General features: G+C 40.7%; 3 protein-coding genes across 4 annotated transcripts in view; 2 read left to right on the top strand and 1 right to left on the bottom strand.

Moving 5' to 3' along the window:
* The window catches only part of LOC128738392 (phosphatidate phosphatase LPIN3), a 34,907-nt gene extending 30,367 nt beyond the window's left edge, over positions 1 to 4,540 (bottom strand). For both annotated transcript variants that reach the window (XR_008412101.1, XM_053833476.1), the window contains exon 1: positions 4,280 to 4,540. The gene's annotated coding sequence lies outside the window, so the exon portion shown is untranslated. The remainder of the gene's footprint in view (positions 1 to 4,279) is intronic.
* Positions 1 to 12,354, top strand: part of LOC128738393 (unconventional prefoldin RPB5 interactor-like protein) — a 52,659-nt gene extending 40,305 nt beyond the window's left edge. Inside the window, exon 4 of the mRNA XM_053833479.1 lies at positions 12,278 to 12,354. The gene's annotated coding sequence lies outside the window, so the exon portion shown is untranslated. The remainder of the gene's footprint in view (positions 1 to 12,277) is intronic.
* On the top strand, positions 12,271 to 13,965 carry LOC128738395 (ras-related GTP-binding protein C). The gene is made up of 4 exons (XM_053833481.1): positions 12,271 to 12,519; positions 12,585 to 13,271; positions 13,326 to 13,468; positions 13,530 to 13,965. The coding sequence occupies exons 1-4, from the start codon at positions 12,517 to 12,519 to the stop codon at positions 13,861 to 13,863; spliced, it is 1,167 nt and encodes a 388-aa protein (XP_053689456.1). The 5' UTR covers positions 12,271 to 12,516; the 3' UTR covers positions 13,864 to 13,965.
* Positions 13,966 to 14,849: the final 884 nt, after the last annotated feature.

Raw genomic sequence — 14,849 nt, 5'->3', positions numbered from 1 at the left:
CAGAGTACTCGGTGTCCGAGGAATTGGAGAGCGGTAGCCCTTAACCGAGTTACATGGAGACATTTTGTTCAACAGGCTTTGTCTTAGGACGGCAAGCCACCTAAGTAAGTAAGTAAGTAAGTAAGTAACACTAGATCATTCAGGACGAGACGGTCACGAGTGTTGCCGGTGACCCGCCGTCGGAAGCGCCGCCCACTGGGGGGCTTGCAAAACTCGAGATTGTGACAAAGATCATCCGAGACTCATGATTTATGTACAATACAGGTTAATTTGTGGCAATACGAAGTTTGTCGGGTCAGCTAGTCAATAAATAAAAAAAAATCATCATGATATCTCACATGCTCCTAGGGTTTGCGGACGATATTGATATCATCGGTGTTAACCGTAGAGCTGTGGAAGAAGCGCACACGCAATTTAAGAAGGCAGCTGCGAGGATAGGGCTTATCATAAACTCTACCAAAACGAAGTAGCAGAGAGCGTGGCAACTATTCAGATGTTAAAACTGCGGTTGTGATAGTTGGTGATACTTTTGATGTGGTCGACGAATTTGACTACCGTGGTACGTTAGTGGCATGTGACACCGATGGATGTGAGGTGGATAGCGGATGCCAACAGGGTCTTCTACGGATTACGTACCCAGCTGAAGTCCCATAGCCTGCAACTCCATACAGAACTCGCGCTCTACAAAACGCCAATTCTTCCGGTGGTACGACATGTCAATTACTATGGGCAGATGGCCAACTGTGCTCCAAGCTATTCTAGAATATTTGACAATGAGCTTGTGCAGGAACTATAGATATTCAAATACATGCATCATGTTTGACACATCAAAACTTGTCTGGGAATGTATTCAATCACTCCAAAAATTGTCTTGTCGTAACCAAGTCAACTTGTACTGGTCCCAGGTCACTGTGGAATCAATAGAAATGCAAGGGCAGATGTGCTTGCAAGACTCGAATTATCTCATCAATTTGTAGGATCTGAGCCCTTCTGTGGCTTATCTGCTTCTGCTTTAAAAATGGAGCTAAAAGCATGGGAATGTACGAAAGTGGAATCAAATTGGAACAACACTTTCAATGATAGGCAGACGTAACGGTTTATCTCTCCAAATATTTCAATGACTCGCCAAAGTCCTGGAGCTTTCGAAGAAAGATCTAAGCATTTAGACTGGTCTTATAACAGGATATTGTCCGAGCCGCTATCATCTGAAGCTTATGGGAAAACTTCAAGATGATATTTGTAGCTTCTGTGGCATGGAAAAAGTAGACTAATAAACGGAAGACCTGTTCTGACGATGTACGGCAATTTTTAATAATAGTTTAAGAAAGTTCTTCGACAGAATTAGAATCCTATATTTAATCCTCATCCGGAGTGCATCACCGGGCTGGACAAACGTTATAAGTCAAACAATGACGATTGCTTCTGATAGTGTTGCGTCATCTTGACAACATAGCTATAATGAAATGGGGGATATATCATGTACTATGCGTACGCACCCGAATCTAACATTACTTATCATGAAAACTACACATTATACATAACCGATCAAAACAAACAACCGACCGTATGATTCATTAAGTGACATAGTCTGTGAGGAACGTGTTGCTCGAGCCAAAGATGCTGATACCTGATACCTGACATAGAGTCGAACCGTACGATGCATTCATTCACAAGTGCACACAACGTGCTGACTTGTAATTTAGATGTTCAGTTCAGTTTCATACGTGTTGTTTTAGATGGCTCCCGCAATATTGTAGAATCACAATAGATCAAACAATTAGTCACAGTGATGAAAATACCCAACACGGGAAAAAAAGATTCGCAATGCAAGTTTGCAAGATTTTTACCGCTTTTACCAATATTAATGGATCTAACACAATTTGACGCGATTTACGCAATTACCCAAAACTCAATAACTATGAGTATCGCTGGCGACACTTCCTCACTGTTTTAGTCCCTAGCCGTACTGCATGCAGCTTGACTGTAGTATGATTATAGTATGATATTACTAGTATAGTAGTATGCTTCGATCGAAGAAATCCAATTTGCTATTCCCACACACCAGTGGTGGGGAGGGACACTGCGAACGAAAACAAAACAAACTTCTTGTCCAAGTGCCTAGCTCTAGCAAGAAACGCTATAAAATAAATTTAAACGTGAAGCGAATTTATTTGCAATTCAGCAAATTGGTTAACTATATCGGGCGACAAAACTAGCGTGCTTCCTAGAATTCTTAACGTCCGTCTCGGCGAGTTACGGCTACTTGATCCGGTATTTCGACGTGCGAATTTTTAATGCATGCAACTTACTTTTGTGGATGTTCATGTGATGCGCGTGGTTTTCACATGACTAATGAAGCCTGTGTTTTTCTTGCGTTGATAAACATGTGGGTATCATTACCCGGTCATCCGTATGAATGCCGAAAGCTCGGATATAAAAATAAAAAGAAATTCTAATAAAATATGTACATATGTACTACGAATAACAACAATCGCTTCCGCTAAGCAGTCCAACCTTGAATGCTATTTGTGATCTAGATTACTACTACGTAATGCCGTGAAGAATGTTGCGGAATGAAATGCAAAATAGAGAGGAAAGTTGTTTTGCACTTTTTGAATGAGGGTTCCAAAAGAAACAAAATCTTGTTTGCGAATTATAATCAGATGGGACGTATGCGTTGAACAATGAGGCTTGATGATGTATGCTGATTAGATTAGATTTCCTTATTGGTAAGACCTTCAAAATTTTGCATACCTACATCTACGCATTTAAGAATCTTAAGTGTTTGGGTGAGAAAAACTCACCATCCCGATAGCAGTCACCGATACTGCATTCAAAATACAATTTTATACGAATATTGTTTATTCAGGAAAGTAGCAAAACAAGGAACAACTTATTCAGCATAATGCTATAGTAGCAGCATCGTACGAGGTGTGCGGTTTCACAAACAAGTTTCTGCTGCCCCAGCGCTAGCGCCATCCAACAACAAAGCCGACGCGTCGCCGTGCCTTCGCGAGGCGAACCAATCAGGAGGGTTATTAGAAATCGCGCGAGATCGTCGCCACTCGGACGTCGTCAGACTATACAGACTATGACGCATTGGCTAGGCTAAAGCTAGGCTTGGCTAGCATTATAGCATAAACACGCTATTGATAAACAGTTTGCCGTCATTGCAAGTAGTTTGTTTTTATTGCATTGGGTGGGATTAGAACAGATTATAAATACATAGTACAATTGAGGAAATATTCGAATATGAAACAACGGACATTATAAAAGTACAACATTTTATATGAAATTTGAAATGGAAAAAATTAATCACTCGATAAAATGTGGACGTGATTTTCGACAGCGGAAGAATGATTGATTTTTTGCATTTTCTTTTTCGATGTGGAATCTAGCAAAACCACGTTCTCTTACTTTGCCTGTCTGCTAGACAATCTTGATTAAGATTTTTCAGAAAACATTAAGAAAGATTTATAGGAATCGTATTAAGATGAAAAACTGTTTTCTTCAACCTTCAACTATACTCAAAATGTATAGTTAATGACGTGAAAGACAACTTTTCAGCACCGTACTTTTGCAAACCTCTAAGAGTTAGTTTCATTATTATTATGTAGTATTTATAATAGCATAGTTTTAAAATCACTTTTTCCTTTTTTTGTAAAATTGGCATTAGAATTGGCATTGAGACACTAAAAACTGCCTATTCATCCCGGTGTCATGATGAGTAAACCTTCGCACATGTGCAGTTAAACTCATGTCTACACACCCTACAGCAAATAGAAAATACTTTTTAAACCCTTCTTTCGTATGTATATCATATTTGCAACCATGTCGTGACCTTGTCTGACACTAAGGAGATCTTAAAATACAATTCGCAAAGTTCTTGAACTTTATTGGAATTTAAAATATTACGCACCTGTTGGAAAAAATGTTAAAATTACACTGCACCATGCCTTGATACCTCAATTCCGTGACGGTTCTTTATTGATCCATCGCAATAGGCACCCACAAATCATTATCTGAGCTTCAATTTATAATCAAAATTTCAGCTCTTGATGACTAAAAAAGTAAATATATTCACAACTGAACAAAGGGTTGTAATTTAGCGGATTGAAAACAACTCAATATTGGTTTAGTTTAGGAAATTAAGCTGAAAAATCTATACATAAAGAACTGTGTTGTTTGGTACCTAGATGACTAGCGGAAACGGCGATTCATATTTCGCGTATGATCGTCTGAAAATATTGATTTTTCATTGCACAAGTTTTTTACATACCTTATCCTGCTGTAGTAGGTATCTGTTACTGTCTACTACTAGCTAAATTTATGCTCGTTTTTAAAGCGGAAAACTGTTCACTGCACCGAACTGTAACGCACAACCGGATTAAACATTTAGCAATAACAAAACTTTATGGCTTTTTTGTGCTGGTATTGCAAAACTAGCCAGCAAACGAACGATACGATTTCTCGACTCGTCTCGACACAAGACACAACACTTTTGTTAAAAGAAAATGCAGCTTGCTTGACAGCTGATTAACCTTCGGACGATAATCGAAAAGTTCGAAAGGTTCAGCATCCATCAGCGATGAAATAATGAATCGTCTGACAGCACGCTATGAATTCATTCGTGAAGCGTGACTGCGTACGTTTAGCGAACAAAACAGAGCTGCCATGAACTTTTTCTTGGAACCATCATTTGCGAAATAATTTTGTAATTAAATATTTAAGTGCATGAAAAATTTTACATTCAAAAGTGCATCGCTTATAAACCTCCGTATCAGCGGTGCACTTTTTCTTTAAATATTTTTCAAACAATAAGTGCGCATAAGACATTGAAGAGATTCAATGTAAAAAGCAGTTTTATGAGCGATTGCGCGCTTTTTAAAGGTTTTTACAATCAGTAATATAAATATTTGATATTAGGCAAATGGGTGTTTTCAAATTGCTACATGCTTTACTTTTTTGGCGACGGCCCGTCATCGATCCAGCGCCGAACTAAATTATGGTCCTCCAGGACTGTCGGTCCTGGGCTGCCATTCTCCAATCCCCTCGAACACCAGCTGACCGTGCGTCGTTCTCGACAGCGCACATCTATCGGGTGCGGGGTCTGCCTTGAAGTATACGGCCTCTTCCTGGTTCTCTTCTGAAAATAGTTTTAGCTACTCTTTCGTCGAACATTCTGGTCACGTGTCCAGTCCACTTTAGGATAACCAACCTATTGTGGACCTCATCAGCAGCTGTACATAATTTGGACACTCCTATTTGATTTTGCTGTAAGTGTCCAAATTATGTACAGCTGCTGATACGGTCCAAAATACGTTGGTTACGCTACTATATCAGCATATTTGTATACTTTATACAGTTCGTGGTTCATGCATCTCCATTTTGCTTAAAAACAAAAACTCGTAAAAGGAAAATAGAAAGCTCGATCCGCTTCTGCAATTTTCCGTTTCATTTTGCTTACTTACTTATTTATGTGTCCATGTCCGCCGGTCCGGCAGAACAAAGGGATGAAATCAGAGACCTCCACTGCTGACGGTTACCCGACATGGCTTTTATCTGTCGCCAGGACAAGTTCTCGTCTACAGCCCGGATGTCGTTGGCTAAGCTCCATCGCCATGAGCCTCTGGGTCTGCCTCTTCTGCACTGTCGTTGTGGATTTCAGTCGAGTGCTTCTCTGCAAACCTCGTTCACTCCTTTCCTCAAGGTTTGTCCGATCCAGTGTTGCCACATATTCATCTGTACTGGAAGCGGCAAAAATCTTTTTCATCTGTACCTTTTCTTCCAAAAATCTGTACCAAAATCTGTACCATTAAAAATAATTATTGCATAGAAAAATTTGGTTTGTTAGCATTAAAAAAATGCACGAGTGTCAAATCATTTATTTGTTTGATGATGTTTGCACATATCTCTGCTAAACTTAGATATAAATACGTTTTTATTAATTTCATTCATACTAAGAATTGTTTCTCTATCGATTTCAAGAAACAGCACTGAGAAAAAAGTATGAGTTTTTGACATTCAGAAAAATCTGTACCTATCTGTACTTTTTGGCAAAAATCTGTACAGAATCCGTACAGAATCTGTACCAAAAAAATCGAAAAAATCTGTACTTTTCCAGATAAATCTGTACATGTGGCAACACTGGTCCGATCCACTTTCACCTACGTTCTCGGCCGTTGATGACACCGACGATGGAGTTCCTCATCCAGTTACCAGGCACGAATGATGTATCGCAGGCACCGGTTAATGAATACCTCCTGCAGTTTTTGCGTTGTCTCCGCTGAGACGCACCACGTTTCGCAGGCATACAGCAGTACGGATTTAACGTTTGAATTAAAGATTCGGATTTTCGTACGTAGAGTGATCTGGTTTGAGCGCCAAATGTTTCGCGGACCTGCAAAGGCACCCCTGGCCTTTCTGATCCATGTGGCTATATCAGTCTTGGTACCACCATCGGGCGTTGTCTGGCTACCAAGATATTAAAAGGCGTCTACCTGCTCAACTTGTCCCGCTACTGTGAAGTTGGTGGAATTGTCAGTGTTCACTACACTGCCATAGACTTAGGTTTCGCTACATTGACTGTGAGACCTGCTGCCTGGGAGCTCTCGGAGAGGTCATCTAACTTGCTCTGCATATCGTTTCGGCGTTGTGCGAGCAAGACAATATCGTCGCTTAGGTCGAGGTCATTTAGCTGCTTCATCGTTAGAGTATTCCAAGGCAATCCTCGATTTGGTCTACTGTCATTTGCTCCAACTAATATCTCATCCATAACGATGAGAAACAGAAGCGGTGATAAAATGCAGCCCTGTCTCACGCCAGCAGTAACCCTTATGGGGTCGGACAAGACGCCGTCGTGCAAAACCTTGCACGAGAATGCCTCGTACTGAGCCTCGATGAGATGGACTAGCTTATCTGGAACTCCTCTACGCCTAAGCGCGCCCCAGATGTTTTCGTAGTTGAGTAGGTCGAACGCCTTTTCGAAGTCAACGAACACCAGCAGAAGAGAGTCCTGGAATTCGTTGATCTGCTCCAATATAATGCGGAGCGTTGTGGTATGGTCTACACATGATCGGCCAGCACGGAATCCAGTTTGCTGCCGCCGGAGAGTAGCGTCGATCTTCTCCTGGATCCGGTTGAGGATTACCTTACAGAGTACTTTGAGAGTAATACAGAGCAACGTGATGCCACGCCAGTTACCGCATTCCGTTAGGTCTCCTTTCTTAGGGACTTTGACCAATATGCCCTGCATCCAGTCCACCGGAAAAGTTGCGGTTTCCCAAATATTGCTGAAAAGCTGATGCATTATCTGGGCTAACAAAGATGGGTCAGCTTTGAGCATTTCGGCTGAAATACAGTCTATTCCTGGCGCTCTATTGGATTCCATACTCTTGATGGCTGCTACAATTTCATCCAGCGATGGCGCCTCCGAGTTGACGCGATTAATTCGACGAACTGTAGGCGTCATACGCTGCTGGTTTTGTTGGTCTCTGACATTTGAAACTCGGAAGAGTTGTTCAAAATGTTCAGTCTATCGCTTAAGCTGTTCTCTACGGTCAGTCAATAGCTGACCAGCTCTGTCCTTTAGCGGCATCTTTGTATTCATCCTGGGCACCACTAAGGCGGCGAGAAATATCGTACAACAAACGGATATCACCATTGGCGGCGGCGGCGGTTTCTCCTTGTTCGGCTAGGGAGTTCGTCCAGGCTCTCTTGTGCCGCCTACAAGCACGTTTAACAGCCCTCTCCAGTTCGGCGTATCGTTGACGGGCAGCTGTCTTAGTCGATCTGGTTCGCGCTCACTCAACTCCGGCTTTCGCCTCTCTCCGCTCGTCGATCTTCTTCCATGTTTCATCTGAAATCCACTCCGTCCGCCGACTGCGCGCTTTGCCGAGGATTTCATCACTAGTTTCATTTCGCGGCTTTAATAATTGTCACATCTGACGAACGTACCAAGGTATATGAATTCCTCAATTCCGAGATTTGGACGCATGCTCGGCTGTCCAAATATCGGCAAAATTTTGCTGACTTCGGCACTTTTTTTTAAGTGTGAGAATTCTCTGTCACAGCTCTTTTCGTTTGACTAAACAGTACGCCGTCTTAAAGTCCACAAACAGATGTCTGAAATTAAATAAAAAGAAAACTTATCCAGTTTAATTCTACTATGCATATTGCACCTAGCAGCAATTTTACGAGTCCTACGCAAATTCGTTTTTTATAATAATTTTCCTGTACTTACTTAATACATTGAAAATACGCTTGTTAAGCAAGGAGGGATGCACTAGGGAGGCAATGATGAAAAACTGATGGTTCAAATTACTAAATTGCAAACGTGTGGTAAACATGTGTGGTGTGGTAAAGTTGGGCCCCTCTATTCCTAGTGTAGGTGGAGTTCTTGAAGAGAACAGATTTTATTGCAGTGTCCGGCATACTTGTGACGTGGTCTACCCACCATAGTCTGCCAAGTTTCGCCGAGAGTACGATGGGAATCCCTTCGTGGTTTATACGCCTGCGCTACTCTTCGCTTTCCATTTGTACTCCGATAAAAATAGTCCGCAACATTTTTCGTTCAAATGCGGAACGTAAGTCTTCCTTTAGCAAAATTACTTTTTCAAGTACACCGGTCTGATTAGCGTTTTGTACATCGTCAGTGTTGTGTAGCGGCGTATCCACCTTGATACCCTCGCGCAGAAAAAAGTCGGCTCGACTTCAAACTTTAATGCGTCGTTGAATCTCCTTATTCGTATATTAGTGTCGGCGATGACCAGAGATCCCCATATATTTGAGAACTCATCACTTACTTACTTACTTAATCAGCTCCAGGCCGTAGTTTCCTCTGCTGTACGAAGAAGTCGTCTTTATTTCACTCGGTCCATGACCGCAATTCGCCAGCCACGTAGTCTGCGTAGAGTCCGCAGGTCGCCTTCCATTCGTCGATCCACCTTGCTCACTGTGCGCCACGCCGTCTCGTTCCAGTCGGATCATTATTGAGAGCTCATCAACAACTTTCAGTTCAACGTCGTCAGTCCGGAGGAGGCAACGCTGTTGTTTTCTCTGGAGCCTTCTCCTACCTTATATTTGGTTTCCAACGCATTGATTTGTAACCTAATCCTCCTAATGTCTTACCTGACCTACTGCGAATATACGTGTTATTGCAACAAAAAGGTAATCTACCCCCAGATAACACAAAATCGTAATAGAAAGTTCACATTAAATCGTTTTCATGTCAATTTCACATTGGAATTGTATAATGATTAGAGTATGTCAAATCGAAGTGAACAATAAGTTGTTTTGCAGTCGTGCGTGTCTTCATATACAATTCATGACTATGAATTATAAAGCAGTATAGACGATTGCATTATTTGATTATATCTTAATCATATATTCAGGAGTATTTAGTTGCGTGTTATAAAAACTACGCAAAATAGAATTACAAATAATTGTCGAAATTTTCGCACGTATATCGCCTCCACTTTGGTACATATATGTTCTTATATGGCGTGAAATATAACTTTTTCCTTCAGATATGATTTCGTATATCTCAGTTGCAATCGAGATATACAAACCAAATGGTTTACTGGGCCGTTTTATTCGTTTATAACGTATATGCAGCTAACATCGATAACAAACGATTTTTTGTAAGTTGTGCTTTTGTTATTGCACTTAACTTGTTGCACTTTTTTGTAGCAAAAAGTTGCACAAATAACATTCAGTTTTACAATAAAATCATTGCGTACTACTGGCACTTGAAATATAACGTTTAAGTATGTTATTTTTAGTGATCAAAATTAACGATATTTTCGATACAAGGGCGATATTTTTCGAAACCTTTCGAACCAACGCAATCCCGCGAACACAACGTATATTCGCAGTGAGTCAGGTAACACAGTAGCCTCCGTTTTAAGTCTAGCGTAGATTGCACGAGTACGGTTTTCCGGATAAACTGACGCAGCTGATCAAAGCTACTCTGGAGCGAGTGATGTGCTTCGTGCGCGTTTCGGGGATACTCTCGAGTCCTTTCGAGTCGCGCAGGGTTGTGGAAAGGGCATGGACTCTCCTGTATGTTATTCAATATCGCTTCAATGTCATCGGGCGAGCGGGCATCGAAACGACAGGAACGATCTTCATCAAGAGTAGCCAGCTCCTAGCTTTCGCAGACGATCAGACTAGAAACCTTGGGACGGCGGAGGCAATCTACGCCAGACTAAAAACGGAGGTTAGGAAGATAGGGTTGCAAATCGATGCGTCGAAAACCAAATATATGGTAGGAAGAGGTTCCAAAGAAAGCAACGTTTGCCTACCACGGATAGTAACTATTGATGGCGATGAACTGGAAGTGGTTGATAAGTTCGTATGTTTGGGATCTCTGGTCACCACCGAAAATAAAATCAGTAAGGAGATCCGACGACGCATTCAAGCTGGAAATCGAGCCTACATTTCCCTCCGCAAGAACCTTCAATCAAGGAGTATACGCCGCCGCACAAAGTTGACGTACAAAACGCTGATCAGACCGGTAGTCCTCTACGGACTTGAAACAGTAACTTTGCTTACGGAAGATATACGTGTATTAGCCGTATTTGAACGGAGTACAAACGGAAAGCGGAGAGTAGAGGAATCATGAGCTAATACTTGAGGCACTATTTGAAAAGATTCCCTGGTCACATCGCAAAGGCAGCCCAGCATCGAGTACAATAGAGAGCAATTCTTGATACGGCATGTGCCACCCCGGCTCTCGATTGCTAAAAAAGTAAATAGATTGCATCCGCCGTCCCAAGGTTTCTAGTAATGATGTCGAGGTCGTCTGCGAATGATCGTTTCTCTCGTTTCGATGCCCGCTAGCCAGTACACACCTTCGATGTTGAATAACATTCAGGAGAGGTATATCCACTTGCCCCTTGTTGTCGTCTGCTATTACCCCAGAGGTAAAGTGCAGAGTAAATCAGCAGTCGCGGGTCGCCTGGGCACAAAAGCATGCTGATCAAATGAAATATAATTTTAGAGTCCACGACTAAACGAGAGGAAAAACCTAGAAATTCCTCTTAAATTAAAATAAAGTAGTTGAATTAAAAGGAACACCCCCCCCCCCCAATTTTTTTCAACAAAGGTAGTTATACTCTCTTTCTCTCCCGCAGACAAAAATCTGTTGCCATCAACAATGTGCTATCCACTTAAGATTAGATTAGGAGCCATTCTAATTCTAAATGAAAATAATTCAATTTCATAAACTAGCTATAATATAACCACGAGCTGTGATATAACACTACATCTTAATGAACGTTCAATTGTAATAAGGGTTTTGATTGCTCACATATAAAAGCCAATAACAGATTTTCTAGAGACGCAAATCGATTGGGATCGGCGAACCTCCGTTCCCTGCACCTGTGGGACTCGCACCGGAAATTGCCGTGTTTGATACGTTTGCATTCAATGAAGCGAAAACCAGACCGTCACTTTGTCTGCAAAAGTAATAGTGACACGTAGTACACTCATAATACAATCTTTATTATTTTACTACTTACCCTCGAGCGACTGCAAACACAATCGCTGTTAGTATTCCAACAATGAAAATTTTCAACAGATCATCAAGCTGATGCATTTTGATCAAAATGTATCCCTTAAATGAGTAACTTTTGCAGCAATAGCACAGCTTTTAATAAGTGCCGTGGTGTGGCAGCGGTAGAGTGAAGAAGGGGTAAGAGTAAATAGATTTTTTTTTATCATTAAACGAAAATATGAATAAGCGGAAGTAGCAAATTATATAAATCAAACTGAGGTGTTATTAAAATAGAGGGGAACACAATTTTCGTACACATAAAATAGACCAGTAGCGAAAATGAATTGAACAAAAAATGTTTACGCTGAATGTTTTACACTGAAGCCTGAAATTTACCACCGACCAATTGCATGCTTAAATTTGAATGGGCTTTGCAATTTGGTTTTTTTCCATGTGCATGTTGTACAACCAAAGTTGGTTACGAACTCTCTGGGCGACTAGCGAGAGTCCACTATATTTCTTGAAAACAATACGAATGTCTTAATTGAATTATTAGTTTAAAATTGATTGATAGACAGGACAATTTTTGAAAGCGACAAAAACTCTAAAGCAAACAGATACTGGACTCTTTTCTCCATATTTTTAGCAAGATTTTTAGTTATCAGAGTGAATGCGTAAATTAGAGTTTATTCGAAAAAAATATTTGAACAACATGAATTCCGTGGACTGCATAAAGTGCAAGATGCAGCGTTAAACCATTTTTAAATTACCCCCGGACAGCCATCGTTTCACCAACACCAACACAAACTCTCACGTCACATTCAGGCAGCGAAATCGAACTGACAGCAGTGACAGCAGTAAGTGGAAGTGAATCAAGTGAATCAAATCAAAAGAAGACGTCTCCGTTTATTTTGTTATCATTCACGTTTGGTGTGATTTAATCAACTTTCTTATCAAAGGCAAAGTTTGCCTCTAAACGTTAATATTCTTGCAATTGGTGTATTCTCCGCGATCCCGTCATGGTGCGTAGTATGGAATAATCCTGCACGTAAGCATTTTTTTTTTTTTATTTTGCGATCTATTTCAGAGTTATCAAGACGAGGAAGAACAGATGGGCTACCAGGTGGGATCCTTTCCCAAGGATTTTGGTTACGGAAATTTCGACCACGAGGATAATGGTTCTCGGTCCGCCGAGGATAAGCCAAGAATTTTACTAATGGGCTTACGGAGATCGGGGAAAAGTTCCATTCAGAAGGTGGTGTTTCACAAAATGTCACCCAATGAAACGCTATTTCTGGAGTCGACCAACAAGATTGTCAAAGACGACATTAACAACAGCAGCTTTGTGCAGTTTCAAATTTGGGACTTTCCAGGGCAGATAGATTTTTTCGATCCCACGTTTGATTCGGATATGATTTTTGGTGGATGTGGAGCACTGGTTTTTGTGATTGACGCACAGGATGACTACATCGAAGCGCTGGCCAAACTGAATCAAACGGTTACCAAAGCCTATAAGGTTAATACGAGAATAAAGTTTGAAGTCTTCATACACAAGGTGGACGGTGTGAGTGATGATTTTAAAATGGAATCGCAGCGCGATATCCACTCGAGAGCGACCGACGATCTGGCCGATGCCGGGCTGGAGGGTGTCCATCTGAGCTTTCATCTTACCTCTATTTACGACCACTCGATCTTTGAGGCGTTTTCGAAAGTGGTTCAAAAATTAATTCCTCAGTTGGCAACGTTGGAAAATCTGTTGAATATTTTCATTTCGGTAGGTGAAAACTGCTGTTAAGAAGTGAATTATTACTAAAAAAATGTATTTCAGAACTCTGGAATCGAGAAGGCGTTCCTGTTTGATGTAGTGTCCAAGATTTATATTGCAACCGATTGTTCACCGGTAGATATGCAAAGCTATGAGCTCTGCTGCGATATGATAGACGTTGTTATAGATCTTTCGTGTATTTATGGGTAAACTTTTGAATTTGTCTTATAGCACAGTGTTAAACATATTACAAATTAATTTTTGTAGATCAAAGGATGATCCGGATGTGCCAGCATTCGACAATCTCAGCTCCAGTCTTATAAAGATGAACAACAGTACCGTTCTATATCTGCGAGAGGTGAATAAGTTCCTTGCGCTAGTCTGTATCATTCGCGAGGAGAACTTTTCGCGCCAGGGTGTCATCGAGTATAACTTTCTGTGCTTCCGCGAGGCCATCACGCAGGTTTTCGAGCTTAGGTTGAAACACCAAAAGACGGAAGCCATCGATCAGGATCAGGATGACGAAAGTGAATACCGCGGATCGGTACCATTGAATGGAAGCACATCCGGGGAGTTGGAACACACGTCGTCGTTATCTTAGAATTAACCAAAATATTTTATGTTTGACATAGTTCATGTAAAAAAAATTAACTTGCCGGGTGTGCTGATTATCTATTCACGATTGTACTAAATAAACAGTGATTTTTTATGGTTCTTCGTATGCATCATTTATTGGAGCACAATGTTTGTGATATCCAACAACTACTATTTTATGAAATATTGTGAAGGAATATATGATATTCTCCTCTATCGATCATATCGTTGTCCTAAAGTCAATTTTAAGACATCTCCCGAAAAGATGCTGAATGATAGCACCATAAAAGATAAATTTAAACCAGTTAAGCACTCAAAGAGTTGTCGGGCGGACGTCGTCCTACGCAAGCAAATCTTTTGCTTGCGCCTGTCCGCCGTCGTGCGACAATTTTGTTTTTGCTGACAAAATACTACTTTTACTTAACCGCTGCTGGTGACTAATTTAATAAAATTAAATAACTGATATGTTGTGTTCATAAAACGCCATATAAAACCGGATCAAATTAAATATGATTGAATGATATGATCGATTTGATTTACTGCAATGATAGAAGGCAGCGAGTACAGCCCTGTACATCTAATGCTGTGAGCTGTGACTGTGACAAAACAAAATAGAAAGTCATCGATTTGATAAAAGCTTTGTTTGTTTGAATTCAAAATAGTAATATCAAATTACTTGTTTGTCTAGAAGATCTAGAGTGTTGAAATTGTGCAAATATGTAAGAATTACATATCCAGAACTACTAGTTCTGGTAGTTGTTGCACTTAGAATAGTTTTGTTGAAATATTAATCGCGACTAAAAAGTTTTGAGTGAAAGAAAACACGGATAGACTAGGCATTTCGAAGAAAGCAGCATGGCAAGTAGTGCATTCGAAATAATTTCCAGGGTGATATTTTTGATGGTTTTTCCTTTTACGGAGTTTACAAAAAATAAGTGTGGTTATTTGTGATTTAGTAATGTGAAAATAGAAGTGAGAAGACTATTGAAAGCG

The sequence above is a fragment of the Sabethes cyaneus genome, chromosome 2 (genome assembly GCF_943734655.1).
Source record: "Sabethes cyaneus chromosome 2, idSabCyanKW18_F2, whole genome shotgun sequence".
NCBI lineage: Eukaryota > Metazoa > Arthropoda > Insecta > Diptera > Culicidae > Sabethes > Sabethes cyaneus.
The sequence above is the reverse complement of the archived record's forward strand: the minus strand, read 5'-3'. Positions and strand labels throughout refer to the sequence as shown.